Source organism: Thunnus maccoyii, chromosome 13, assembly GCF_910596095.1.
Source record: "Thunnus maccoyii chromosome 13, fThuMac1.1, whole genome shotgun sequence".
NCBI classification, from domain to species: Eukaryota; Metazoa; Chordata; class Actinopteri; order Scombriformes; family Scombridae; genus Thunnus; species Thunnus maccoyii.
The window spans coordinates 2,143,446-2,168,739 of NC_056545.1; the positions used below are offsets into that span (position 1 = coordinate 2,143,446).

Sequence of the window (25,294 nt, forward strand, 5' to 3'; positions counted from 1 at the left end):
GCACTGATCAAGATCTCCTCTGTTGCAACCTTTATAGACATGATTTTATCTTTAGGGGAATCAGTTAGCATGATGTCAGATAATGTCAGGCTGTTAACTGTCAACAAGCTGCAAACTTTTTGTTCTGAGACAAAGAGATGTTTGTCACCCTGTTCACCCTCCCCTTCTACCAAAAGTTTCCACTCACCTTCATGAGCATACTAAATTATCCCGCTTTAAGATTAAACTTAAGGTGTAAGGCAACTCCAAATCCACTACAGGTGATCAGGAGGAACTTTTAAAATGCAGTGCATTATTCAATAGATGTTGTAGAATTACTCCAATTTGGAAGTTACTATTCTCACCCATATAGTATGTTTGCAAATGTTCAGTGATGGAAGAAAGTAATGGAGAAGTTGAGATAGGTGCATCAACAAATAAATAAGAATGAAGGCTGGATTTATATCTCACTCATATTTTATTTAAAAAAGTAAGCTTATGTATTTAGGCCAGAAAACAACAGGGCACACTAGCATGTTATGCTGGTACACTAAGTACCAGTAAAGTAAGTACATAAAGCAGTTTGTGCTTCTTTTTCCTTGCAAAAAACATTTAACTCTATGTTACATTTAGCAGTTGACATGATGTCAAATGGGTGTACAGCTTTACTTACTTTATATTTACTATATACTGTATGTACAGCAGTCAAAAGTTTGGACACACCTCGTCATTCAAGGGTTTTTCTTAATGACATAAACACATGTATTGCTGCCTCCTATTCAGTAATGTCACGAGGAAAAATATCATCTACCTGGATGTAATTCAAGTTATAAGTATGTGCATATCTCACTGTTGCTGTATTACAAAGTGAAGTAACTGTGGGCTGGATAATTCAAGCATGATATGGTCTCAATACAGTAGAGATGTGCAGAGAGCCCAGTATTTGTATTTGTTGAGGCAGAAAAAATATTTGTATTTGTATTTGAATAAAAGTGGAAAGAGACTTAAAAATCCTGTTTTTGTTTTTATTACACTTTTAATTTTAGAAAATTAAAGTGTTACAATAAATGTTCATGAATAAACAAGCTTATGAAGGAGGTCCCCACACCGGGTCTCTAACTGGAGTCTCCCAGATCATAGACGACTGCGCTGACGACTGAGCTAAAACTTTACTCATCTTCTCATTGCAGACAGACCTCTAACTATTTATACACCCATAACACAGAGACAGCACACCATGTAATGTGTAGGGAAGAACTTCAAAGACGATTATTGCTTTGAACTTTTCATTTATTGCCTATTTTTTACAACCTAACTTTGTGGAATGGAGAAGGGGAACAACAGGTTATGGAGAGTCCCTTAGGAGCACTTTGCATGTGTTAGTAGTTCAGCTTTATCTCACCCCCAACTCTGGAAGTGATGTCCAAATTAGGAAATGTGCATCATGTAGCAGGTGGATGTGACTCCCCTTGTTGAGACCTGCTGACAGATGCACACTGGTATTTGACATGTTTTTTTTTTCTTCTCAAAAACAAATAATTTTTAAAATATTTGTATGAAACAAATATTCGTAAAAAAAAAAAAAAAAAAAACTATTTGTGCTTTGCCAAATAATGTATTTGTATTTGGGCACACCCCTACAACACAGTGGTGTCATCAGTGGGTGAAGTCTGGTGCTGAACTATATATCAAAACCTAAGCAGGACTCCCATTAAACCCTTGCATCAAACATAAATTAAGCTTTATTTACAAGTGACAAACTGAAGTACATGGTAGGGAACTCTTAGTTCATAGTTATTTGATTTGATAAATACATTCCTTCTGGAAATTCTCTTCATAATGATGGCAAAACTTTCTTGTGCTTGAACGATTTTGAGAAGAATTTTCGTATCTCTTTGGACTGCACACCATAAATAATGGGGTTGAGGCCTCCAGGGATGACATGAAACAAAATGCTACAGAGTTTCCTGTAGTGTGAGTACTGAGGGAAACGATGAAGAGTAATAATTAATATTCCACTGATCAGCATGATAAGATAAACAGTCAGATGAGTGCTGCAGGTTTTCAAGGCTTTACTGTTCAAAGACTTGTTCTTACTAGTTAGACAAACTACTGTAATCTTAGTATAGGTGAGAACAATGCTGCCTATAGAACCTGTAAACAGGACTACAGTGAAAGTGAGACCATAGACATTATTAATGAATACACTCTCACAGGAGAGCCTAAATAGAGCAGCATTGTCACAATAGGGACTTGTGATGAGAGTCCTGCATCGGTTCAGCCGTATGGTCAGACCGAGCAAAATCCCAACCAAAACAAAAGCCACTCCCCAGGCAGAAACTGTCAGCTTGATCACCATCTTGTTGTTCATTATGGCAGCATAGCGTAGAGGATTGCAGATGGCAACATATCTATCAAAGGCCATAATCATGAGCACAGTGTGAGTGGTGGTACCAAACATGTGTGAGATAAAAGCTTGAACCAAACACACATAATAATTAATGAGGCGTTCAGAGGGAGGCCTCAACATGTCTATAAGCAAACGGGGCACTAAGATAGAGTTTCCAAGGATGTCATTGACTGACAGGTTCCAGAAAAGGAGATACATGGGCTGGTGAAGGCTCTTGTCAGTGAAAACTAGAACAGCAATGCCAACATTTGCAAAAATGATAAACAAGTAGGAGAAAAAGAGGAAGAGAAACACAGGGTAGACAGAGCCTTTTGAGAGATTTAACCCCTCTAGCTGTAATGTAGGGCTGTTGTAGGTGTAGTTTTCCATTAACCTGAAAGAACAAAATAATACTGTAAATGTCACAATTAACATCCTGACTATTTAAATATCAGAGATCATGTTAAACCATAGTACTGATTGTTAAACTACACATGACTGAAAATTACAGATTACACCAGGTATGCTTGGAATACCTGTTTCTCTCTTCCCACCTGTGCACCATGCGTGCTGCACTTGGCACCAAAATACACAGACAGGCAAAACAAATTCATGAAATTCAGAGTGCTGCTTGTGTTTGTCACTGTAATCAGTAACTAGAGGCTTCTGTCTCTCCCACTTAGTCTCTCAGCTGTCGTTCTCTCGCTTGCTATCTCTCTCTCACCAAAATCACCTGTTAGCTATTGCATCCAAACAGCAATCAGCAAGCCAAGTAATTCACATAATTCTCATAATTTTTTTTACATTAAAATTTTTTTACATGCTTGTGCCTTTTGGGGCTGCTGCAACACCTGAATTTCCCTAAGAGGTAGTTTCACAAATCATGAAAGTAGTAACAATGAAAGCTGAAGGTGTGAATGTTCTAAAGATATATTTTTACTTTAATCAGACATTATATAATTCAAGTATGAAAACTTAGAGGAAACTTGCAGATCAGTAATACTTACTTTGAGTGTCTCTAATTTCTAATCTCTTCTCTTTCTTGTGTCTCCCTGCTCATTGCTGGTAATATCCACCAGCACTGATCAAGATCTCCTCTGATGCAACATTTATCGACCTGATTTCATCTTTCAGGGGAATCAGTTACTACTACGTCAGTAATGTTTGTCGCTCTGTTCACCCTCCCTTCTACCAAAACTTTTCACTCACCTTCATGAGCAGTCTAAATTATCCTGCTTTAAGGTTAAAGTTAAGGTGTAAGGCTAATCCAAAACCACTACAGGTAGATCAGGGGGCAAATTAAAAATGCAGTGCATTATTCAATAAATATGGAAGATTTACTCGTAAAGTAATAGAGAAGTTGAGATAGGTACATCAACAAACAATTAAGAACGATGGAGGCATTTATATCCCACTCATCTTTTCTTAAAAAAGTAACTTAGACTAGATATGTATATATGTACAGTACCAATGTCGCGGGTTCGCTTCAAGGAGGTACCAATGATGGCTCAGACGACGAGAAAACTTCAGTGTGGTGATTTTTTTATTCACACCAAGTTCCCAAACAAGAGTGGCAAAAATATTTACAGTGCAGAGGTGGAAAAAAAACAATAACAAAAAAAAGTATTTACAAGACAGGTTTCACACTGGCAGCTAGTCACCCACATTGCTACTCGGCCAAGAACCAAAAACCAACAACCCCAAATGAGCTCCCCTTATATGCTCTTACCCCCTCCCCCGGACAAACCAATTAACAAATTATAAGGTCAAATTTAGCAACACAACAAACATAAATTCAGAAATCAGGTGCTGCTCCCAGGTGTCACTGAAGATGACCACGTCATCCAGGTAGGCAGCACTGCAGTCGTCACACCCCTGCAGGACGCGGTCCATCGGTCTCTGGAAGGTGGCATGTGCACCATGGAGGCCGAAGGGCATCACGGTGAACTGGAAGAGGCCGGCCGGTGTCTGGAAAGCAGTGTAGGGGCAACTGGATGCTTCTAGGGGTACCTGCCAGTAGCCCTTGCAGAGGTCCAGGGTGGTGATGAACCTGGCCCGGCCAATCTTCTCCAGTAGATCTACAATCCGGGGCATCGGGTAGGCATCGAACTCCGACATTGCGTTGAGCTTCCTGACATCGATGCAGATGCAGAGTGAGCCGTCCTTCTTCACCACGATGACTACCGGGCTGCACCACTCAGACTGCGATGGCTCGATTACCCCCAGGCGCTGCATCTCCTCCACCTCCTTCAGGAGCTTTGCCACCAGGTGTTGGGGCACTCGATAAGACCTCTGGTGTACCGGCCCCCTGTCTTTCAGGTGGATGACATGCTCCACCAGGTAAGTCTTCCCTGGGTTAGCAGCGAACAGCTTGGAGACTCGCTGGAACACCTGGCTCAGCTGGCTGCACTGGCTGACAGAGAGATGGTATAGCTTGCTAGCATATATTTTAGAGTGTAATATTTTGAAAGGGCCTTTATTGTGAAATTCGACAGTGAAATGATCTGGAAGTTTTTGTGCAGCTAGCTGGGGTCCTGTAGGGTGTGTCAGAAGTGGAATCATTAATTGGAAACAGAGAGGGTTTTTTTAATCATGTGCAGTGTTTGTGGTGAGGTTGTCTCCGTTGAGAGGGCTGTTGAAGTGGTTCTGCCTCCTGCACTATTCTCCGCAGCAGCTGTGGTGGGGCATGGAAAAGGAAAGGGAAGGACAGCAACTGAGTAATGGATAGGGGCAGAGGATTTGTGGATTGGGGTGTTAGTGGAGACATATCCTGCTGATCTCCCGATGGTGGGGGTTGAGTCAAATCTGTTAAAGTACAGGTTTAGCTCATTGGCTAGTTCATGGCTCCCCTCCACAGCTGGACCTGATGAATTAAGTCCAGTGATTCCCTTCATCACTCCCCCTCCAGAATTCTCAATTTTTGTCCACAAATGTTGTCCACAGAACTATGGAGTCTCCAGGCTGTGCCCCATCCAGAGACCCCAAGAAGGCCAGATACACACAAGCAACAGTTAGAGCCTTCCACCCAGTGACACATAATTGCAAGGAGGCAACCCTCTCGCTCCGCAGGGAAAACTCCAAAACTACAGCACTCAGCTACTCAGATATTCACTTGTGAGTATCCCAACACCCGCTGGGCGCCTCTCACCCTGGGCAACTCCAGAAAATAAGAGAGTACACCAACACAGACCCCGGGGTCACAGGGACACGCAAACCCCTCCACCACAGTAAAGTGATGATTCTCAGAGGGGCCTGGCATATTTATTTCCCATAAATGTAGCTATTGTGACGCTATGGGTCAGGCTGACTATTAGATTTTATTCCTTAAAGAAAAACTTTGTTCTATAGCCATGACAACTAACCCTAACCCTAACCGGCCGTCAGTTTTATCATTGATGATAACATACTTATTGCTATATAAGTCTCAGCACAGAGACGTTTCTAAAAAAAAAAAAGGTCCAATGAGGGAACAAGCATGAGCAGTCAGACTATCAGACAAGTTGTAAACATGCTGGCATAACTGCCAAAGTAGCTACTACTTTATTTGGAGTAATGTTGCTAATAATCCCTCAGCCCAAACTACAAATATCATAGTTTTTGGTTAGAAAGCTTACTTTTTATTTAGTTATCTTTTTTCAATGTCAAAAAAGACAGCAGCAACAGCAAATATTTTCCGTCATGGTTTTCACTGATGAAATTAACACGTTTGACTATACTGACTACAAGCAGTAAAAAGCAGCGCAGTGAAGGCGAAGCCACAAACATGTAACACATTCACAGAGGGAAACTCAAACATGCCACTTAGTCATTATGGCAGCATAGCGCAAGGGATTGGAAATGGCAACATATTTATCAAAGGCCATAATCATGAGCACAGTGTGGGAAGTGGTACCGAACAACGGTGAGGTAAAAGCTTGGACTCATGATAACTAAAGAGTCACTCAGAGGGAGCTAGCGAGATATCTGCAAGCAAAGAGGGCACAACATGAGTGCTTTCAATTATGTCACTGACTGACAAGTTGCAAAACAGGAGATACTGTACATAGGTTGGTGAAGGTTTTTGTCTATGAAAATCAGAACAGAAATGCCTATATTCATAACTATGTAGGAAACAAAGAACAAGAAAAAGACAGGGTATGTAGAGTCCTTTGCGACCTCTAACCCTTCCTTCTGGAGTGTGAAGCTGTTATAGGTGTAGTTTTCTATCCACCTGAACAACAAAAAATCAAACTGTATTTAACTGTAATCATAATAATAATAATAATGACAACTCTGTATCACACCTTGGATTACACCAAGATAATCCACAGACATTTTTGTTTCAGCACTCACTGGTAACTAAGACTTTTAATATTTTTTTTCCAAACTAATTCATTCATCCATGTTCTATTTGACAGCCTGAACATGTTCATCTTCCAATATGTTCCAGTAAAGTGGCTTTATTTTAATTTAGATATAGACACATATTGTCCATCACTCATCATCTTTATTTTGAAAAAGTTGGCAAATTGGTAACTTTCCAAGTACAGTGTCAACTGTTGGACAACTGGAATGAGAAATATTTGTCTTCTATTCTTCTTTTTTCTTCACTCTGCAGTAGTCTTTCCATCCCTCATTATTTGTATTCAATATCAGGCTGACAAATGAAAACAAAGATATTGCACTAATATTTATTTTTCATATAGTTGAAAGTAGATACAGACAGACGAGGACAGAGAGAAAGGGGGATGACATGCAGCAAAGGTCCTGAACCAGAACACAGTGATTATATGGTATGCACCTCAGACCACAATGGGATGTACTAAGTTATTGGAAACAGGCTTTAAAAATTCTACACATATCTATATATATAATGAATATAGAATATATAAATAGAATATAATGATCTGAAGAAGTTGACCCCTCTCATTTTTTGCGACAGGCTTGACTGGTAAAATGCTTGATGATGCTGCCACGTAACTCTTTACTGACCAGTCCGTAGATGATGGGGTTGATGGCTGGTGGAATGATGACAACCAGGATGCTAAAGAACTTCTTGATGTTTTGGGAGACTGAGGGGAACCGGTGACTCACAATTATGATCACTGAAGCAATTTCGAAGAGCAGATACACAACAAGGTGCGGTGCGCATGTCTGAAAGGCCTTGCTTCGAGCGGCACTGTCAGATCGGCCTTGTTTAACGGAAGCATGCAGGATCCTGATGTAGGAAAAAGCAATGATGAGGAAGACGCTTGTACTCAAGGACCAGGTCATGGACAGACCTAGAAAAACATTTTAGAAAATCACAATTAACAAGTATCATGTAAACCTTCTATCATCCATTTAACTCATTTTGTCCTCTAGTAACAGGACAGTTATTGCTGCAAGGACCTCTCATTTAAACTACTGCTCACAAACGGCAATTTGAGAATACAAACCGATCGGTTGTAGTATGAAGTTGTACTTTGCTTTACACTAGTATTGTTTGTGGAGGAAGAAAAGTATAAAGAGAAACTGCACTAAATGTGGGTAAAATGACTTAACTGAGTAAAGAGAAGTTAACTACAGCCAACAATGCCTGACACACCACCAAAACCACATGGAACAGATGCTACAGATGCTCAACAACGTGCTGTAGATCTTTAGCTTTATTCTCACCAATGTACTAACCATAGATGTTATTTGAGAGGGTGGGACTGCAGGCCAGGCTCAGGATTGAGCGGTTGCTGCAGTAGACGTGCCGGATGATGTTGCCACACAGCGGTGTGTTCATGTGGAAGGCAAAAAGTACAGCAATACACAGCAGAGCGATGAGCCAGGCCAGGGCGCAGCAGAAGTGCAGTCGAGCTGATGTCATGATGGTGTGATACCTGAGCGGTTCACACACAGCAATGTACCTGCAAAGGAAGAGCAGCATTTAAAGACAATTTAATTATCCTTAGATTTATATTTTTACAGAATCCTTGTGTTTCTGTTAGAATCTGCTTCCATATGCATTATTAATTAAATTTAAGGCTTCTTTCACACACAAACATATAAACCTAATTACATTTTTTAAAATAATAGATGCAAAATCAACAAAGAAGGTTGCCAGACTGGAGGAGGAAGGCTTTACAAAAGGAAAGGGATACACAGAAAACTATTTTTGTGCAAAGATGAACAAATATTAATTAATTATTTAGGATAAAAGACAACTTATAAATAAAAGTTAATTGTTTCAACTCAAGTTTCATTGTACAAAATCTCAAGATGTGTCAAGATTACAGGGTTTTTGGTATGAAATTATCTCTTTGTGTTTCTCTTGAGTTTTTCCTGTTAGAGCAGGAGTGGACAGATAGTAACAAAAAGAAGGAATTTTGTACAAAAATGACTAACTTTGAAAGATATACACTTGATTTGGCTAATTTGGATGACTGAAGCCTCGTATATATACCTCATATCATTTTAATACATTTTTGCTTACTTAAACTCACAGTGCATTAGGAAGTGATCTTTAAATGTATGAACAGGAGGAAAGATTAAAGGACGCTTACATTTAATGTTCACATGTGCACCTGCCTAGAGTTTTAAAAACACTGTGAGTGTATCATTTAAAGTGCTGGTCCATTTCTGTACCTGTCATAAGCCATCGCACCCAAAATAGTCTGCACTGCAGCACCATAGGTGTGCACACAGAAGGCCTGGGCGATGGCGAGGGTGTAGACGATCCTCTTCTGCCCGGTCAAGAAGTGCATCATGAGGCGAGGCAGCACTGCTGTGGCCCCCAGCAGGTCACAGACTACCAGGTTACAAACCAGTATGAACATGGGTCTATGCAGGTTCTTATCTATGACAATGACACACAACACCACACCATTCCCCAACAGCACCACCATGTAGTTAAACAGAGCCAGGAAGAACAGCAAAGAGCTGTAGCCTGGTGGTACAAAGAAGCCCTCCAACTCGAACACAATAGGTTGTTTCAGAGGCGTTACCATTGTTACGTTCTCCATCCAAGGCTGCACAGTTCTGTAAAAGACATGTATATCAAAATCATATAAATAAGTTACTATTCAGGGATCAGGAAAAGTGCTTATAATTTTAGAGTTTAAATGTATCACACAGTGTCACCTGCAGTAAAACTTAATGACACTTAATGAACAGACGGTCTCAACTCAATGTTTCATCAAACAGATGAAAAGAGCGAAAGGTAATGATCACAACACAGTAAAGTGTTCTGCACTGCCCTCTGGTTTTCTCGTCAGAGCATTGATGATGCTCTGACTTGTTGAAGAAAGTGTGTTGAGCTTTATATACGTTTACCTTGTGTTTTGAGTGTCAGTCACATAACACTGATCCCTGCCCACAGTCAGTTTTACCATCGTTGCATCAGCCCCGCCCTAAACAATCTCCTGCAGCTCAAGTTTCAAGCTGGCACTTAGTTTTGGTTGTGATTTTATGAATAATGAATACTTCCTGGGAATATGTAATTTATTTCCACAGAAGACAGTGGATTTGGTTTTAAAATGTTTTGCAGAATATCCTCTTACCACCTGAGTGATTATATGGGAACGAATGACCATCTTTATAGTAATGAAGTGAGGTTATTCCTGCCGGCAGGGGAAGTAAACTCTGCAGCCATTTCAGGAAGTTGTTTCAGTGGCTCGAGGCATGACAGCACTGTTGTTGCATGTTTAGTAGATATTCTTTCATCTTCTGCATTTTACTGCTCTACCTGTTGATTAGCACTCTGTTCTGATTTGAAGATGGAGGCCTTGTCTCGGTAGACCATGAAAGTATAGAGATGCCAGGAAATGAGGGGAAATGACAATGGGGTCCTTGGTCAGTGCATTGATGCCTAGGCACAATAAGTCCTACAAATTAAACAACCAAATAGGTCATGTGACAATGTGACTTCAGAGTGACACATTTCTAATCTTGCACCCCTATCGGCAGTAACCAGCAGGACAACATAATTTGTCTGTGCTTGCCAAAACTGTTACAAATCACTGTTAAATAATAATGGTAGTTTTTGATGTGACAACGTTGTGGTTAAGGTCTGGTTAGGTTTAGGCACAAAAACCACTTGGTTAAGTTTAGGGAAAGATTATGGTTTGGGTTAAAATGATCACTTTGTTAAGGTTAGAGAAACAAGTGGTTTGGGTTGAGGTTACTACTTACGTAGCTAGGTTGCACCAATAAAGTTGAATTTAATCTAAGATAAGTTCTAATCAGATAAAACTAGGTTTAAAATGAGTAAATCCCGAAAAATAAATAAAAATAAATACAGTTGTGTGCTTTCGGGACCTAGTGCGTATAAAAGAGGGGGAAACCATTAACATTCAGCTGCTCTGTATTCCTTAACAAAACATTACATTGTTTGCTAGCTAGCTAAACAGTTAGTTAGCCTACTCATGACGGCTTGGCAGAGAAACTCTAAGTTCTCCACCTTTGAGAAAATTTGCTGGCCGAATTAAGGGAGCAATATGGCCAAATAATAAAAAGTAAAAAAAATGGAAAATAGCTCAATAAGGAGGAAAGAGACTGTCTGGCAGCAGCTGGAAGAATGTTTTAATGGGACAACTGGAGTGAAAGAAAGAAGAGACGTTGCTCAACTCAAAGCTTGTTGGAAAAACATGGAAACAAAGACAAAAAAGGATGCAGAAAGTGTAAGAGGCGGGTCTCACGGCAGCTGATTCTCGGTGGTGAGAAAGCAGCGGAGTCGACTTGGCTGAAGAGCGGAGCAGAGAAATTATCCACGTCTTCCTGAAGAAATCCTTTTCTTCCCTCTGCAGGGAAATGAGAGCACTAGTTGCAGCAGTGGTCTCTCTCAGACCCAGTAATGGTGTTCGGTTGAACACAGGCGAAGTCTTGTCTTGTCCAGCGAGGGGAGAGTCTTCCAGGCGGTGGGGGAAAAACATGTGTACGAGGTTACCTCCTTTTAGTGAAGCTGGCTCATGGAGGGACAGAACTTCCCCTCCGCCCCGCTCAATTCACTTCCCCCCAGCTCAGTTCAACTTGGAAGGCATTTTTCATCTGTGTGCATTCAGTTTTAAAGGGGCGGTGATGTCACGGCTGTGTCATCATGCCTCTGCCAATGAGGGACTGTTTGTTGAGACCATTTCCTGTTTAGCACCTAGGTGCGAACTTTGCAAAGCATCATTGGAAATGGAGTTTGTGAGCAGCATTTTGGCGCTGTTCCTTTGTTTCAGGAGGAACAAAGGAAGGACGTGGCCTCGTGGCCAGGCCTCAGAGTTTACATGTAGGCCTTTTTTTGTGTAACCCCATGGTTGATGCCCAACAATGTTGAAGTTGATTTGTGTATATCACAATATGTATTGTTATGTACTTCAGACTTTTATTCCACTGCCTTTAAGCCAAGAAATGTACCACTAAAATAATCCCATCATCCATGATAACACTATCATGTTTAGTACCATTCTGCTTGTTTCACTTTCAGAACGCTAAAGCTACTATCGAAATTGCAAAATTAGGAATCATGCAATTGTTAAATTGTAAATACTTTGATTAATGGAGTAACCCTATTCAGGAACTGTACCTGCCTGTCTGTGGACAGGAGGGGACTGACTCTGCCCTCCCAGAACTCTGCAACCCCTGGGATTAGCTAGGATGTACCCTCTGGGTGGACAGACAGAAACTTTAAAACAGTATCTTATCTGAGACTCAATGCTGTTTCTTTTGGGCTGCTGCTTGCTTTTGTCTTCGTCTTCTTGCTTTCTGCCATGCTGGTGGAGAGCTTGCATTATGCTAGTTTGAAGATGTGATTCAGAACAGTAGGAGGTGAAACCTTGAAAAAGTTGGCGAATTGGTAACTTTCCAAGTACGTTGTCAACTGTTAGACAACTGGAATGAGAAATATTTTTTTCTTCTTTTTTCTTCACTCTGCAGTAGTCTTTCCATCCCTCATTATTTGTATTTAATATCAGGCTGACAAATGAAAACAAAGATATTGCACTAATATTTATTTTTCATATAGTTGAAAGTAGATACAGACAGATGAGGGCAGAGAGAAAGGGGGATGACATGCAGCAAAGGTCCTGAACCAGAACAGTGATTATATGGTATGCACCTCAGACCACAAGGGGATGTACTAAGTTATTGAAAACAGGCTTAAAAAATTCTACACTATATATATAATGAATATAGAATATATAAATAGAATATAATGATCTGAAAAAGTTGACCCCTCTCATTTTTTGCGACTGGCTTGACTGGTAAAATGCTTGATGATGCTGCCACGTAACTCTTTACTGACCAGTCCGTAGATGATGGGGTTGATGGCTGGTGGAATGATGACAAATAGGATGCTAAAGAACTTCTTGATGTTTTGGGAGAGTGAGGGGAACCGGTGACTCACAATTATGATCACTGAAGCAATTTCGAAGAGCAGATACACAACAAGGTGCGGTGCGCATGTCTGAAAGGCCTTGCTTCGAGCGGCACTGTCAGATCGGCCTTGTTTAACGGAAGCATGCAGGATTCTGATGTAGGAAAAAGCAATGATGAGGAAGACACCTGTACTCAAGGACCAGGTCATGGACAGACCTAGAAAAACATTTTAGAAAATCACAATTAACAAGTATCATGTAAACCTTCTATCATCCATTTAACTCATTTTGTCCTCTAGTAACAGGACAGTTATTGCTGCAAGGACCTCTCATTTAAACGATTAAATATTAAATATATGTGTTTTATTATACACTCAGCTGACCTTACAGAACTACTGCTCACAAATGGCAATTTGTTCTGTTAAAAACTACCCTTGAACATGAACCAAGACTATACTGTGACTCTGTTTAAATGGTCTCATCACATGATCTGTAGCTTTATTCTCACCAATGTACTAACCATAGATGTTATTTGAGAGGGTGGGACTGCAGGCCAGGTTCAGGATTGAGCGGTTGCTGCAGTAGACGTGCCGGATGATGTTGCCACACAGCTGTGTGTTCATGTGGAAGGCAAAAAGTACAGCAATACACAGCAGAGCGATGAGCCAGGCCAGAGCGCAGCAGAAGTGCAGTCGAGCTGATGTCATGATGGTGTGATACCTGAGCGGTTCACACACAGCAATGTACCTGCAAAGGGAGAGCAGCATTTATGCATTATTAATTAAATTTAAGGTTTCTTTCACACACAAACATATAAACCTAATTACACTTTTTAAAATAATGGATGCAAAATCAACAAAGAAGGTTGCCAGACTGGTGGAGGAAGGCTTTACAAAAGGAAAGGGATACACAGAAAACTGTTTTTGTGCAAAGACTAACAATATTAATTAATTATTTAGGATAAAAGACAACTTATAAATAAAAGTTAATTGTTTCAACTCAAGTTTCATTTTACAAAATCTCAAGATGTGTCATATAGTTGGCCAGGAAAATCCTAACTTCTCAGAAACTAAAGTATAGACTTGAGCTAAACCTCTCCTCCTGCTGCACGATGAAAACCTTTCACAGCTCATTTCAAGGTAACAAACCATCAGCATCAAAAAACATCTAGTATGACATGACAGTAGACATCTGAATTCTCCTTTAAACTGAGCATTTGGAAACAGAAACTGTACTATTTATGCATAACAGTAAAAGTATAGCTTCGATCTGTGACTAATTCTCTGAAAGGATAGGTTCACCTTTTCCAAGTCTCAAAACAACAGTCTGGTGTCCATATGTACATTGGACAAGGTTTTTCTTGCTGTAATCATTTCCCATGTTCATACTTACCATTAAAAGATCCCTTTCTAATGCACTTTTTGTGTAAAAATGTTTTCAAACATTTATCTGCTTCAGCAGTCTGAGTTAGTCAAATTAAGTGTATATTTTCCAAAGTTACAGGGTTTTTGGGATGAAATTATCTCTTTGTGTTTCTCTTGAGTTTTTCCTGTTAGAGCAGGAGTGGACAGATAGTAACAAACAACAAAAATGACTAACTTTGAAAGATATACACTTGATTTGGCTAATTTGGATGACTGAAGCCTCGTATATATACACATCATATCATTTTAATACATTTTTGCTTATTTAAACTCACAGTGCATTATGAAGTGATCTTTAAATGGCTAGTATAAACATGAGGAAAGATTAAAGAAAGCTTTAGTTGGTTTAAGTACTGGTGCCTTTCTATACCTGTCATAAGCCATCGCACCCAAAATAGTCTGCACTGCAACACCATAGGTGTGCACACAGAAGGCCTGGGCGATGGCGAGGATGTAGGGGATCCTCTTCTGCCCGGTCAAGAAGTGCATCATGAGGCGAGGCAGCACCGCTGTGGCCCCCAGCAGGTCACAGACTACCAGGTTACAAACCAGTAGGAACATGGGTCTATGCAGGTTCTTATCTATGACAATGACACACAACACCACACCATTCCCCAACAGCACCACCATGTAGTTAAACAGAGCCAGGAAGAACAGCAAAGAGCTGTAGTCTGGTGGTACAAAGAAGCCCTCCAACTCGAACACAATAGGTTGTTTCAGAGGCGTTACCATTGTTATGTTCTCCATCCAAGGCTGTACAGTTCTGTAAAAGACATGTATATCAAAATCATATAAATAAGTTACTATTCAGGCATCAGGAAAAGTGCTCATAATTTTAGAGTTTAAATATATCACACAGTGTCACCTGCAATAAAACTTAATGACACTTAATGAACAGACAGTCTCAACTCAATGTTTCATCAAACAGATGAAAAGGTAATGATCACAACACAGTAAAGGTTCTTGTCAGAGCATTGATGATGCTCTGACTTGATGAAGAAAGTGTGTTGAGCTTTATATAAATTTACCTTGTGTTCTGAGTGTCAATCACGTAACACTGATCCCTGCCCACAGTCAGTTTTACCATCGCAGCATCAGCCCCGCCCTAAACAATCTCCTGCAGCTCAAGTTTCAAGCTGGAAATGAGGGGAAATGACAATGGGGTCCTTGTGGTCAGTGCATTAATGCCTCGGCCCAATAAGTCCTACAAAATAAACAACCAAATACATCATGTGACCATATGACTGCAGAATGACACATTTCTAATCCATCTCTGCAAGGGAATCTTCTTTTCCATACTCCAAAGACTATCAATCGTCTTGCTGTGATCTGACAGGAGTTGTACCTTCTGTCTGCTGGTGTTTGGGGGGTCAAAAGTGAAGTCATGGGGTATGAGCGGCATGGATGACCATTATCCCCGAAGAGAAAGCCTTCATATGTTTCGCTCTCCAGTAAGACACAGAGCTCACCATTGTCAAAGATGTGTCATATGTCATGTGCTGGCCAACATGCCATGATGTTGATTATCTTGGATTTATCACACACCACTTACACATTGATAGAGTAGTAAACCCTCCGGTTTCGAAAGATCTCCCCATTCACTTCACTATGGTTCTGAGCTGGGATGTGAGCACAATCAGTAGCACCCAGCATCCCTGGAAATCCAGCTTGCCTGTAGAATCCAGCAGCTGTTTCCCCTGTTGGAAAGAACCAGATGTACTGGTTCTTCAGACTTGCTATTGTCCTGGACACTCTACTGACAGTTCAGCAGACAGTGGAGTTGTGTTGGCCAAACAGGTCTCCATCCACCGTCTGGAAACATTGGATGGCATAAAATCTCGGGCCACAAGGAGTTCGAGTATTGGTGGTACAGCTGCATTTCTTTCACTGCCATGTTTGACAGTTGGTCCAATCTTCCTGTTCAGCTCCATAACAGCTTCCTTGCTGAACTGTATCTTGAGAGGAATTCAGTAGCATCATAAAATTCAGTTGGGTTGAGTCTGTCCTTAGCAACTTGATTATTTTACTCAATCCATCTCAAAAAGGCAGCCATTTTAAAAGTTAAACTTCTTCAAGTCTAAGTTTAAAGTTAATTCTGGATCAGATTTTAAATTGTAGTTTAAAGTTTTGGTGCAAAAGAATTAAGTTTCAACTAGGTTTAGAGTAAAAACTAAATTGAGGTTTAAGGAGAGCTTTAAATTTTTCTTAATTTTAAACTAGTTTTAAAGTTTGGTGCAAATTCAAAGTTAAACCATGATTTAATCGGGTTCAAAAATGAATCCTTGTTGGTGCAACCCAGCCCTTAAGGTAAGGCAAAGCCTGTTATCATGGTTTTTAAAAGACAGTCTTGACTCGCGGTTAGAAACGTGAAATGAACAGTGGTCTCCCATGGCAAAGTCCTCAGTTTTGTTGAGCCTCCCAACTTCGGACTTTGTCGCTAAATATTGACGCCATCTGATTTTGTCCCTTGCTCCGGTCATACTTCTTGTGGTCACTAGAGGGCCTCTGTCACTTAAACGTAAATGTAAGTCATTTATAAACTATTGTCACGTTTTACTTGAGATTACAGTCTCTAAAAAATATTTTGCTACACAGCTGAACTGTAAGCAGCTGAAAAGTTGATCCAGTTATATTCATAAGGACAATAGATTTAGTTCAAACTTTTGTATCTAACTCCGACAGTTGTAAAGTAGATAATGAGGTATTCACTAGCAAGGACCATACCATCAACAAGATGCGTCTGATGTGCATAGTTCTTCCAGTTGCTGACTGCATTGTGGGGAAGCTTATGGGGAATCTGCCGTAGCACCTGGGCAACAACGGACGCCCTTAGGACCCTATGAAGGAAGTGTGGTCTTGAGCCTGAAACTTCGCTGAATAAGCTTCAATGGGAGAAGGTGTCTGTTTCAGTGACAGTTTTGGACAGTACCTCATTACTGAGTTAAGTTGTTAGAGTAATGTAGTGTCAAGGATTACAATTAGAAATTCGATAACGACAATCAGCTTGTTTGCTTTTGTCTTACCAAGAGTTACATGCAGGGTTATCATGAGTTTTGTGTGTTCGGTAGACAGACTGCTCCAGGGTGTACATTTACATTGTAAATAGTTGCACTAATTTGGGTGGCGGTCGTAGTTAGTAGGAGTGAGAAGCCCTTTTTTTGCGTAAACTTTTTCTCCTTTTTTTCTTGATTAGGAGTTAGGTTATACTGTGTCTTTTGTTTCTATTTTATTTTTCGTTAGGGAAGTTTAGGGTGGGGGTTTAGTTTACTTTTGTTTGTTGTTTTTGGGCATTGCTCAACTCCGAAGTCTATAAAATAAACTGCTACAGTGAATTTTGATGGTTGACAGGCTAACCATTCTTGGGATTGGGAAGAGCGGGGGCTCTAAACATGTTAGGTCCAGGTTTCCCCTAGACTGGGGATGTAACAGTTAGCTTAGCACAGGGCCTGGAAGTGGAAGGACATCTGAGCTTCGCCAAATGAAGAAAAATACTCTTTACTCAACAGAAGCTCTAATCTCTGGCATGAAAGTCCGACACGTCTATCACCACCCTGATCCCCACACCCTTACTTTTCACCTTGCTACACAAAGGACACAGTACCTCCTGTTTAGCACTCAATGTTTGAATCTGTTCTCCCAAAACAAAACGACACAACAGGTCGTAATGTCAGTCGCCAAAATACGACCTGTAGTTACGTTTGAGTGACAGATCATCTAGCAGCTGTAATAATTGTGAGCTGGAGCGGTGGTGCAGTTCAGATGACGTATATATATGTAGACAGATTTCCTCATTCAGAGGAGGAGGGTGGATGGAGTCGGGACAGCTTTTTAAAAAGCGTAACTACGATCATCCCCTAACCTTAACTCCATGGTTACTATTGTAGCCATGACGATGAAGGTGGCCTTACTTTAAGGAAGTAGTAACTTTAACATATTTCATATTTCATATTTCTCATAGACGAACAAATAATATTATTAATATTAATCAGCCACTCCTTTGAATCATTTATTCATATTAACAAATATAACCTGTGTGGTTTATGCTTTTATTACTGTATATGGAGAATCATGAATTCATTGTTTTGCCGTGCTGACAGCAGCCTCTGAGGATGGAGATGTCAGCTGGAGTATCTCCCTGTAGTGCCAACCTCAGGATGAAAGTTTTAGCTCCACTACTGGTAGACTTCTAATTCTTCATGAAGTGGACTTTTTCAATCAAGTAAAAATATTTTCACTTGAAGTGGATGCATTTCTGCCTCCGTTTGTGTGTCGGGATTGAAACCTGTGTACATGTGTGTTTTGGTTCTTGTATTCCTGTTATCACTGGACTGTAATGAGTGTCCTGGTGGCCCCAGAGCTCCCAGGTGTCCTCTCATTGACCAGCAGGTTAATTGAATTAAAAGCTGCAGTGAGGCATTAAGGGGGCATCGGACAGGGAGCCACTCGGTCTCTCTGGAGAGACTCCAACCTGACAAAAGGCCTTCACATACTTGGTCATTATCTCAGCTTTCTCTGAACCTGCAAGAGTGTGTGTTCTGGAAAAGATTTCCACCAGATGTTGGAACCTGGCTGCAGGGATTTACGGCTTCAGTCACAAGAGCATTAGTGAAGCCCAACACTGATGTTGGGTAATAAGGCCTGGCTGATGTTGGATGGGGTTGAGGTCAGGGCTCTGTGCAGGTCAGTGAAGTTCGTCCACACCTGGGAAAACCGTGTGTTTATGGAGCTGTCTTTGTGCAGGGCATTGTCATGTTGAAACTCACCAAGAACACTGTTTTCTAAAACAAGTTTTTATGTCATAGCATTAAGACTACTCTTAATTGGAATTAAAGCAAAACAAAACAAACCTTTCCCGGACAGAAGCATTATGCAAAGTATTTTGTAGGGGAAATGTCATGGAGTCATTGATATTTCTTGTGTTTGTGTTGTGTAAATGGAAAATGATGGCACTAAAGGAAATGTCACCAACATTTCCAACACATCTGGCCAGTAATTTTTTTGATTTTCTTTCTGTGGATCATCAGTCAGTGATAGTGAAGTGAGTCCTTGTGGATCCCAGGAGCTTTCATTACCGCCTCCTGTAATTACTGATAAACATCTAATGCTCTTTGCTCCCAGAGGGTTAATTACCATCAGAAACTGTTGATAAGTGTTTTGTCAGGAAGCAGCTCACAGTGGACCTCATTAATGATTGCATTGGTTTCAGAAGCATTAACACTCATTACTGGCTGTTGTGGCAACCGTAGCACACAGTGATGAAACTGGTGGGCCATTAGAGGGCAGTGTAGTCCCTTGAGCTCCCAACATGCAACAGTTTACAGCTCTTAGTAACTGTTTTGGCTTATTGCTTACAACAAAGTTTTAAAAAACAAAACTTTGATATTCAAACGCACACAGAAAGCCCAGTTACCTTATTACTACTACATATCTCATGTTTGACTGGTTTAAAGAGTTATGCCAGTCCTGCTTTCAGACCGTCTAAAATAGTTTTTTTTTTCTTCACAAACAAACCTAAAGAATACACTCTCGCCCTGCTCTCTGAAAGATGAATGAAGGATTAATCAACCATTTATTAATGACTGATACAGTATTTATGAATGCCAAATACAATTGTGGTTCAAAATTTGGTCAGAATATGAACAGTATATAAGGGTTTAGAAAATTCACCACATGAACTCACAATATAAACTAAAATAATGAAGGTCTTAAAACTAGATTTTGACACAAGATTAGGTGATAACCAATCTGGGGCTTTTGGGGCTTTTGCAGGACTTTCTTGCTGTGAGACAACAGTGCTAACAACTGAAAAACTATGTCAGCCTACTATCGAGTATACACTACATGCTAGTGTTTTCACAGCCCAGTTTTGGAAGGTATTGTACAAGACACATATAGATGGAGGACAAATTAAAGGAAAAAACAAAATAAAATGTCTTAGTAGGATGTTGGGCCTCCATGTGCTGCCAGAACAGCATAAATACACCTTGTTATTGATTCTACAGTCTCTGATCTCTACTGGGGAGATGAAAATCATTCTTCCAAAAGATATTCCCTCATTTGGTGCTTTGATGATGGTGGTGGAGAGCATTGTCTAACACGTCAGTCCAAAATCTCCCATAGATGTTCAGCTGGGTTGAGATCTGGTGACTGTGAAGGCCATAGCATATGATTCACATCATTTTCATACTCATGAAACCATTCAGTGACCCCTCATGCCCTATGGATTGGGGCATTGTCATCCTGGAAGAGACCACTCCCATCAGGATAGAAATGTTTCATCATAGGATAAAGGTGATCACTCACAACAACTTTGTATTGATTAGCAGTGACCCTTCCCTCTAAGAGGACAAGTGGACCCAAACCATGCCGGCGAATTGCCCCCCACAGCATACTAGAGCCACCAGATCCCCTCATTGTAGGGGTCCAGCATTCAGACCTGGACCAGTTTTTCCTTTTATTTGTCACCTGTCCGTAGTTTTGTATGATGTAGTTTTGTTCTGAGGTGTTCGTGGTAGAAGTCAGTCTTCAAACACTACTGCTAATTGCACATTTAAAAGCTTCACAGAATTCCCAAAATTTTAAAACTTTTCATTCCCTGAGATGTCATTGGCACCATCATCAATACCAACAGTCACATTTTTCTTTTCCTTTTTATTTCTGTGAACAGCTTCGGTTTCCATTGAGCATTGCAGTGTGGAACAACAGTGTGTATGGGATTTTAGTCTGCATAGTGCCCTTTGAAGCTTGTGTTGTATAGTATACTTCATCATTGTGTCAATGTGAATGCAGTACAGACACAACACATAGTTAGAACAAACATTTAACATGCAACTGGACTTAGGCATTTATCTGAAATCAGTCAAAGTTTAACTGGGATGACTTTTATTTTAATGCTCATATTGTAACACTGAATTTTCTAAAATGTTCTTAATGTTTCAGTGTTTAAGTTGTAGACCATTACATAGAAGATACATTACACATTGACACATTACCAGGAATGTCTGTTAATGTGCCTTATCTGTGTCAAATTGACTTAATAAATGGAAAAATAGCATATAGTATAATATAGTAAAAAAAATATAGTATATATTCCAGAGGTCCAATGCAGAGATGCTGCTGCTGAATTTTACAGTTCTTTACCGCCATCTGCTGCTCATTTTCTGCTACTACAGTGTAGTGTTGCTGCTTTTTTAATATCTAATTTCTTAGAATGAACTGCCTGCAAACAGTCTTAACAGTGATAGTCCTGTCTGCTCTTTGAGTTATACATAGAATCTGTAAAAGCTTTGAAACTGCGAAAGTGATAACAGAGTTATTGTATAGAAATTAACCAATTGCATGTAGCTTTTAAAGTGTGAATGAATACAGATTGAAATGCATGAAGGAAGAAATGTCATATTTTGGAGTTGAGTCTTTATTTAGCCTCACTTTGTTTCTGTCTTAATCAGCAATTATCTTTACATTTAAAAGTTATGCGTTGAGGTTGTTAATGTGTACTCATACAACAACAGCTTTGCTTTTATTCCTTAACATTTTCCATTAACTTAAAATGGATCAAATACATTTTAATAGTATTTCATCTTCTGAAGTCATACTAATGTCACATATCTACAGTCTCCCAGTTCTGTGGTTGTACTCAACCATTCAGTTGTATGACTCGCTGAAACTGTCACATTTTCCGACTGCATTTACTGAATTCAGCTAAGTTCAAAAATAATTTCCCTTAATTTGTCCAAAATGTCAATCTATTATATTTACATTTCAGCAATACATTTTCATATAATTTATGCCTAAAGGGGGAAGCAGATTTTTTTACATGATCAAACTTACAATTTGAATCAAATCAGTAAAACAATCAAGATACAAATACCTGGTAGTATCTTCAGCGATGACTAGTCTGCACTACACTGGTTTTCTATATCACTAACCTGTTTTCTTCCTTTGTTTTCCTAAGACATTAACACAAGGATGTCTGGGAAATTGTTTACTTCACCGTGATTAACATGTTTCCCATCAACAGAGAGAAAAAAGTTTATGGAGCTACGTTTGTGTCTTTATTATGCAATCAAACAGGTTTGCAATCAAAATATAGATTTGAGAGCAAAATTACTGACACTGCAATCCAAAAAATGTTTTATAGCATGTAAAATAAATTTGTTATTAAAATGCAAATCAAAAAACTTTTGTTTGAGAATACAAAAGTTTTGTTTACAAATCAAAAACTTTTAGCTGTAGTAGAAACTTCCACCTAACTTTTATTTCCTTCTTGCATTCTCTCTCCCTTACATCCTCTCATACAATCATGCATCTTTTTTTTTTTTGCAAAGACTGCAGTGACCATTCTGGTTCAATCTTCTCTTCCTGCAGGTGGGATAACAAACTTTGATTCAGTAACTCATTATCAAATCTGTATTTTTCTACTGCAGTTCTTGATAAACAGTTTTGCTTTCACATTGAGCTCAGATTAGGGATGTGCAGAGGGCCCAGTATTTGTATTTGTTTCCGTATTTGTTGAGGCAGCAAAATTATTTGTATTTGTATTCGAATAAAAGAGGAAAGAGGCTTAAAAATCATGTTTTTATTACGCTTTTAATTTTAGAAATTTAAAGTGTTACAATAAATGTTCATAAATAAACTACCTTACAAAGGAGGTCCCCACACCGGGTCTCAAACTGGAGTCTCCCAGATCATAGATAGACGTAACAGCAGAGCAGAGGAGAGACACTGAGATAGTGATGTAACCAACCTGCATGCTGGTATTTGACATGTTTATTTTTTCTTCCCAAGAACAAATATTTTTTAAAAATATTTAGATGAAACAAATATTCATTAAAAAACACACTATTTGTGCTTTGCTGAATAACATATTTGTATTCGGGCACAGCCCTAGTTCAGATCAGTGAGCAGTTATTGTTGCAGCAGCAGCAGCAGAGACAAGTGAAGCAGGTTTTTACAGACAGCAGCTGCAGCAGCTGCGCCCTCTGCTGCAGACAAACCAGACTGCAGCTCAAATACAAACCTCAGACTGTGATACATGATGAGCATGAACACTTGATATTTTAACATTTTTAGTAAATCCATGGACATAATATCAAATTGTCCAAAGATTTGCACAGATATGCACCAAAAGAAAAAAACAAACCGATGAATGATTATGAATGAAATCAAAAGTGTTACCTTTGTTGAAAAGAAATATTGAGCAGGTGTATTGTGACAGTATGAGACAATTTTGGAAAATTATGTATGAAATCTCTTGTCTACCCAAAACCCCTACGTTCACCCCTCCTCCCTCCCAAAGCCCCCTTCTCTCCAATTAAAATAACAATAATAAAGTGTTGGGTAGGTAGAAGGTTTGTGCATCTTCTGACAGAAAATGTCTCCACAAAACAACAACAGTAAACAAAGTTGTTTTAATAAGAAAGCTTTAATGTATTTCATGGCTTTAACAGTGTGTCATGTGTTCATACGTCTTTTTTTGACAAATGTTCAACACCACACAAACAGGATATATAACAAATAGTTCTACACTGATACATTTGGCATTTCTTGTTTACACTGTGAAACACTGCAAAAAATGAAAAGGTGACAAACATTTTAACTTTCATTTAGTTGAACTTCTCCCACTTCAGTCAAGCATTTTTGATGAGAATTCCTTAAATTTGGTTATTAAACAATTGTGACCAGGATATGAATGGAGTGAAACATTTTACAGTGTAAAACTTAAATACTGTTTTTCAGGTTGTTTCTACTTTTTAAAAAGATCACATATAAAATGTAAAGTCTTGTGAAAGCAGATGAACTGCATGGAGCAAGAAGATCTAATTGAATCCAATGTTCTCTTTCTGATTTATTTCAGTAAATAATGACTTTAAACAGGCTTGTGAAAATACTCATTGAGATAATTTCTTACCGTGAGTCCTTAATCACTCAATACCATCATCACATTATCTTCATGATTATCACTCAGTGTGCAGATATGTTGCAGAACTCGTTCATGCAGTGAGTTACACCAAAGTAAACATCTCACGTGTGGCTCAAACTGATAAATAATGCAGGATTTTCTCTGAATCATCATTAAACTGCAACAAGAACCTCAGACAGACACTCGGCTGCTCCTGTGAACTTTTTAAATCACAATGTTTTATCATCTCTTTAGAAGAAATTATTTGGTTTAATTCAATTAACCCAACATTCCTGGCCAATTGTGGCTGAGTGATGTCACACCGAGCGGAGGACCAGCTGTGAGTCGTCTCCGGCTGCCAGATTGGGCTGGATTTTGGTGTTGATTGGATTTGAGCTGAAAATCAGCTCTAATTAGCAAAACTCAGGCCACCTTTAGGTCAGTGTTCCCTCACTACCTCCCCATTATTCCCTCATTTGACTGAATGTTCTGTGTCGTTGTTGTTATGATTGTTGTTATTGTTGTTATTCTGCCCCCCCCCCCCACAAAGTTTAAGTCATTCGTCAAATTAAATCTCTAAACTTAAAATGATTCAAGCCTCCACTTGTATTGTACTCCACAGGGGTTCCCCAAGGGTCAGTGCTTGGTCCCCTCCTTTTCTCCTTATACACCACCCTACTTGACGCAATCATCCACTCCCATGGTTTCTCATACCACTGCTATGCTGATGACACCCAGCTCTTCCTGTCATTCCCACCGGAAGACCACTCAGTCTCCGCTAGGATCTCTTCATGCCTTGCCGATATATCTGCATGGATGAAAGAACGCCACCTTCAGCTTAACCTCTCTAAGACCGAGCTCCTTGTCATACCAGCCAGTCCTTCCATACAACAAAACATCAGCATCCAGCTCGAATCAACCCAACTCATGCCCACAAAGTCTGCCCGAAATTTGGGTGTCATGATCGATGACCAACTAACCTTTAAGGTTCACGTGGCCTCAGTCGGTCAATCATGTCGATTCGCCCTGTACAACATCAGGAAGATTAGACCCGACCTGTCTGAGCATGCAGCACAACTCCTGGTACAGGCTCTCGTTATATAACGCATCGACTACTGCAACTCCTTACTGGCAGGCCTCCCTGCATGTACACTTAAACCTCTGCAGATGATCCAGAACGCGGCAGCGCGTTTGGTCTTCAATCAGCCCAAAACAGCACATGTCACCCCGCTGTTGATATCCCTCCACTGGTTCCCAGTTCCTCCCCGCATCAAATTCAAAACCCTGACACTTG

At 39.8% G+C, this 25,294-nt stretch overlaps 3 protein-coding genes across 3 annotated transcripts; all 3 read right to left on the reverse strand.

The window, feature by feature from the left end:
• Positions 1-1,813: 1,813 nt before the first annotated feature.
• On the reverse strand, positions 1,814-2,758 carry LOC121910493 (olfactory receptor 52L1-like). Its single transcript, XM_042431723.1, has 2 exons — positions 2,407-2,758; positions 1,814-2,277 (listed from the first exon to the last, which is right to left on the reverse strand). The coding sequence occupies exons 1-2, from the start codon at positions 2,756-2,758 to the stop codon at positions 1,814-1,816; spliced, it is 816 nt and encodes a 271-aa protein (XP_042287657.1).
• Positions 2,759-7,221: 4,463 nt separating this feature from the next.
• On the reverse strand, positions 7,222-10,509 carry LOC121909663 (olfactory receptor 2K2-like). Its single transcript, XM_042430215.1, has 3 exons — positions 8,963-10,509; positions 8,018-8,244; positions 7,222-7,629 (listed from the first exon to the last, which is right to left on the reverse strand). The coding sequence occupies exons 1-3, from the start codon at positions 9,337-9,339 to the stop codon at positions 7,274-7,276; spliced, it is 960 nt and encodes a 319-aa protein (XP_042286149.1). The 5' UTR covers positions 9,340-10,509; the 3' UTR covers positions 7,222-7,273.
• Positions 10,510-12,426: 1,917 nt separating this feature from the next.
• Positions 12,427-15,359, reverse strand: LOC121909662 (olfactory receptor 2K2-like). The gene is made up of 4 exons (XM_042430214.1): positions 15,128-15,359; positions 14,470-14,862; positions 13,196-13,422; positions 12,427-12,892 (listed from the first exon to the last, which is right to left on the reverse strand). Exons 1-4 carry the CDS (start codon positions 15,184-15,186, stop codon positions 12,537-12,539), a joined length of 1,035 nt encoding a protein of 344 aa, XP_042286148.1. The 5' UTR covers positions 15,187-15,359; the 3' UTR covers positions 12,427-12,536.
• Positions 15,360-25,294: the final 9,935 nt, after the last annotated feature.